The 2109-nt window shown below is 51.2% G+C and overlaps 1 protein-coding gene across 1 annotated transcript in view; it reads right to left on the reverse strand.

The window, feature by feature from the left end:
• The window catches only part of LOC104279869 (A-kinase anchor protein 8-like), a gene marked incomplete at its 5' end in the record, with an annotated part of 3777 nt that extends 1958 nt beyond the window's left edge, over nt 1-1819 (reverse strand). The window contains 3 exon segments of the mRNA XM_009877306.1: nt 1065-1206; nt 1455-1563; nt 1783-1819. Of these exon segments, the coding sequence (XP_009875608.1) occupies nt 1065-1206; nt 1455-1563; nt 1783-1819 (288 nt within the window).
• Nucleotides 1820-2109: the final 290 nt, after the last annotated feature.

A 2109-nucleotide genomic window follows, 5' to 3' on the forward strand; every position in this document is an offset into this window, starting at 1 on the left:
GAACGTTCCGGATTAACCTTTGCTTCCCCTGCCCCCTCCAAAACTTTTTCCAACGTTCTCATCCTCAAAAGCCTTCAAGGATTTTCTCTCCTACCAGTTCGGGTTTTAAGAGGGGGCAGAGCTGGAATAGCAGCTCTGATGAGTTTAACCCAACTTTACTCCACCTTCTCTCGCAATTTTTTCAAGATGGTTACTTGGAAAAGCAGCTCGGGAGCGTGACGGAGTCATAATCGTAATTAAAAATAATCATAGAATGGTTGGGACCTCTAGAGATCATCTATGAGGAATTGAGGTTGAGGGAGCTGGAGAAGAAGAGAGTGAGGGGAGACCTTCTCCCCCTCTACAACTCTTTGAAAGGAGGTTGTAGCCCAGCGACAGGATGAGGGGAACGGCCTGAAGCCGCACCAGGGGAGGTTCAGGTGGGATATGGGGAAGAATTTCTTTCCTGAGAGGGTTGTCGGGCGTTGGAGGGGGTTGAGTCGCCATCCCCGGAGGGATCTGAGAGACGGGAGGATGTTGCATTGAAGGACGTGGCGTTCAGAGGGCTGGGAAAAGCCGGACTCGATGCTCCTGGAAGTCTCTTCTGGCCAAAACCGTTCTGCGATTTATCTCGTCCCACCCCCTGCCGGAGCGGGGTCACCCAGGGCAGCCGCACGGGAACGCGTCCAGGCGGGTTGGAAAGTCTCCAGAGCAGGAGACTCCACACCCTCTCTGGGGAAAAGTTTCTCCTCACGCTGAGGTGGAACTTCCTCTGTTCTAACTTAAACCCAGTATTTCTTGTTCTATCGCCGGGCACCGCTGAGCAGAGATTGTCCCCTTCCTCCTGTCCCCCACCCCTCAGGTATTTCTGTACGTTAATAAATCCCCTCTCAGCCGTCTCCTTTCCAGGCTGAACAGCCCCAGGTCTCTCCGTCTCTCTTCCCAGCAGAGATGTTCAGTCCCTTGATCCCCCTCGGAGCTCTCCCTTGGACTCTCCCCAGTAGGTCCCTGTCCCTCTGGAAAACTAGACAAGAGTAACAATATTTATAATGACACCCCCCGAAACGCTCAGACCCGAGGCTCACCTGGAGGAAATCGGCCGTCTGTTGAGGCAACTTGGTTCCCACAAACTTGAAGTGCTCCTTGTGGAACTTGCTCTCGAGGTGACTGTTCATCTCGTCGTCGTAGAACGTCCGGTATTTGCACAACGAGCAAACGAACTGGATCCTGCCGAGAGAGTCGGAGGCGAAGGGAAGCGAGAGCTCGGAAAACAAACCTCCAACCCTTCAAGGATGTTTCCTCAAGGGTGTTTTGTGGTTTTTTTTCCCCATTTTTAATTTAGCTTTTAAGCGCAGATGGAGAACAAAGCAGCTTCGACAAGGACCCGACAACGGGGAGCAACAAGGACACAAGTATCGAATCCCAGAGGAGGAAAAAGCAGAAATAAAAATAAACCCCAAACCAGGCGGCCGTACCTTTCCACCATGCGATCCCGATGCCTCTTCTTCTGCCTCTCTTGAGTTTTCTTGCCCGCCTGCAATTTGCGTTTGATCTGACTGATCTCTTCTTGAATCGTTAACGCACCTACGTGGTGGGGGAAAAAGAAAATAAATTAAAACATAATTATCTACCAGGCTTAGGAGGGTTTTAAGTATTAAATAGTTACGGGTTTGATTTCTTTTTTTTCAAGAATCACCCGCTTGCTCGGCCTCAAAACGAACGGATTCGAAGGAGCCGGAACAAACTTATCGGGTTTAACTGGAGCTTCGGAGCGCGGCCGAGCGTGGCGCGACGTCAACTCACCTTTCTCAGAATCTTTTCCTTCTTCGTCTTCCCCTTCCTGAAATAGTAATAATAATAATAAAAAAAAGATGTTAAAAAATAAGATGTTAAAACCACCTCGAGGAACGTCTGGAGGCCGGTCGGGCACCTCTGCCACCTCTCCAACCCTCCCCGGGCGCTCAAGCGCGGCGCTTTGGGATTCGCCGCGTCGCAGGGGATGGATTTTGGGGTTTTCCCTCCTTCCAGCTCGAGCTGAACTCCGCTTGGGAATAACACGGGGGACCCCCAACCAGAACTGGAGCTTTTCACCACGATAAACTGAATCACAGAATGTCGGGGGTTGGAAGG

The sequence above is a fragment of the Apaloderma vittatum genome, unplaced genomic scaffold (assembly GCF_000703405.1).
Source record: "Apaloderma vittatum isolate BGI_N311 unplaced genomic scaffold, ASM70340v1 scaffold25049, whole genome shotgun sequence".
Taxonomy (NCBI): domain Eukaryota; kingdom Metazoa; phylum Chordata; class Aves; order Trogoniformes; family Trogonidae; genus Apaloderma; species Apaloderma vittatum.